Here is a 1,970-nt window from a genome sequence, read left to right on the forward strand (position 1 = left end):
GGGATACCATAGAAAAGGGGGAAAAATTAGGAAAGGATTGTTGTGTAAGTCTATTTGTAAAGACCATTCCCCATGACTGCCTAAATGAACAAGAAAATTAAAGAGAGAAGAAAAAACATCCTGGGTGAAACAGGGTTTGGAGAGAGTGTCATATCAATATTCACTAAGAAACATTTGTTCAGACATGAAAAAATGATCACATTGCATGTGCAGAATGGAGGAAGTCATGGATCCGATAAATAGAGAAAAAATTGATTATCATGGCAAAAATGTTGCTCTATTGAGTATGCTTCCCAGAGCTCCTTTTATATCTTTATTCCTCAGACTGTAAATGAAAGGATTCAGCATGGAAGTGACCAGAGTGTACAATATAGCCACAATGACATCTTTGTCTTTGGAGTTGTTAGATAAGGGGAAAAAGTACAGTCCAATAATTGTTCCATAGTACAGAGACACCACGGATAGATGACAGCCACATGTAGACAAGGCTTTACAGAGTCCTTTGGCTGAGGGGACTCTGAGGATGGTGGCCCCAATGTGGCTGTAAGAGACCAGGATGCATATCAATGGCAGGGTAATGACTGTCACTCCCACAGTGAGGATACACAGCTCATTGACTGTGGTGTCTGAGCTGGACAGCTTAAGTACGGTGGAAAGGTCACAGAAGAAGTGGGGGAGGATGTTGTCCCCACAGAAAGAGAGACTGGCTAGGAGCAGGGTGTGCAAAAGGGCATTGGCAGAGGATAGGACCCAAGACACAATTACTAGCAGGAGACACAGTCTCTGACTCATAATGGTAATGTAGTGGAGGGGGTGACAGATGGCCACATACCTGTCATAGGCCATTGAAGTGAGAAGGAAGCTGTCAAGACACCCAAGCATTAAGAAAAAATACACCTGGGAAATGCACCCAGCGTATGAGATGGATTGATTTTGTGTCTGCATATTCATGAGCATCTTTGGAGCTGTGACTGAGGAAAAAGAGACGTCAGTGAGGGCCAGGTGGCTGAGGAAGAAGTACATGGGGGTGTGGAGGTGAGAGTCCAGCCTGATGAGCAGGATGGTGAGCAGGTTCCCCAGCACCGTGGTCAGGTACATGCCCAGGAACAGGGCGAAGAACACGCCCTGCTGCTCTGGCTGGATGGGGAGCCCCAGGAGGAGGAACTGGGACACGCGGCTCTGGTTCTCCCTCCTCATGCTCTTCTTTCTTTTGCTGGAGATGAAAAGAGATATGGAAATATCAAAGAATGAGAAATCATTTCAACTATCACATCATGAAAACAGCATTTTGTAGTAGCCGGAATGTGCATTTTTAACATGATTATCTCATGCTTTTTGCCCCAGCAATGAGCTGCTGATTATCAGATCAGACCTGGTTCAAACTTGAGAAGTCCTGGAATACATGACAGAAATCTGAGATCAGGAAATTAGGGTGCAAGGCTAGGTCAGCTACCAGTTGTTAGAAAGACTGGTAGAGGCTCTCCAACTTCTGCTGGCTGTCTTAACCTTTCTTTTGTCTTTCACGTACTTTTTGGCTAATGCTTATTTCCATGGATTATATCAAGGTAAGAAAACGCAGTGAGCTGTTCTGGACTTGAAAATTTGGTGGAAACATCACATGTAGCTGGTCAAGGCAAGCATATTAAGGACAAGAATATGTCAATAATGTAATAGTTTGTAATTAGTCATCAGTCTTTCCATTAGGAGAATTCCTTCCCACTCCTCAACATTGTCAGCCTACCATCTCTTTCTAAAGGAATTTTCATGGAATGTGGATAAAAAGTCTGTTTCTCTTCCCCATTCCCACCTTACGTATTCCCTCGATTCAAACCAGATTACTCTTAATCAACTCCTCAGAACACGAGAAACTACTTTGGTTTTTCCAGTCATACCCTGGATCTGCCAAAGAAAATGTTGCTAGTGTCTGTCTAGCATAGTTTACCAAATAATATCATCTCTGTTTTTATGAT

At 43.3% G+C, this 1,970-nt stretch overlaps 1 protein-coding gene across 1 annotated transcript; it reads right to left on the minus strand.

Moving 5' to 3' along the window:
- Positions 1-258: 258 nt before the first annotated feature.
- Positions 259-1,197, minus strand: LOC134365540 (olfactory receptor 1J21-like). Its single transcript, XM_063081659.1, has one exon. The coding sequence runs from the start codon at positions 1,195-1,197 to the stop codon at positions 259-261; it is 939 nt and encodes a 312-aa protein (XP_062937729.1).
- Between the last annotated feature and the right edge of the window lie 773 nt (positions 1,198-1,970).

This window comes from Cynocephalus volans, chromosome 17, assembly GCF_027409185.1.
Source record: "Cynocephalus volans isolate mCynVol1 chromosome 17, mCynVol1.pri, whole genome shotgun sequence".
NCBI classification, from domain to species: Eukaryota; Metazoa; Chordata; class Mammalia; order Dermoptera; family Cynocephalidae; genus Cynocephalus; species Cynocephalus volans.

Excerpts from the sequence above, each read along its gene's own strand:
- LOC134365540 (XM_063081659.1), bottom strand. The coding sequence starts at position 1,197 with ATGAGGAGGGAGAACCAGAGCCGCGTGTCCCAGTTCCTCCTCCTGGGG.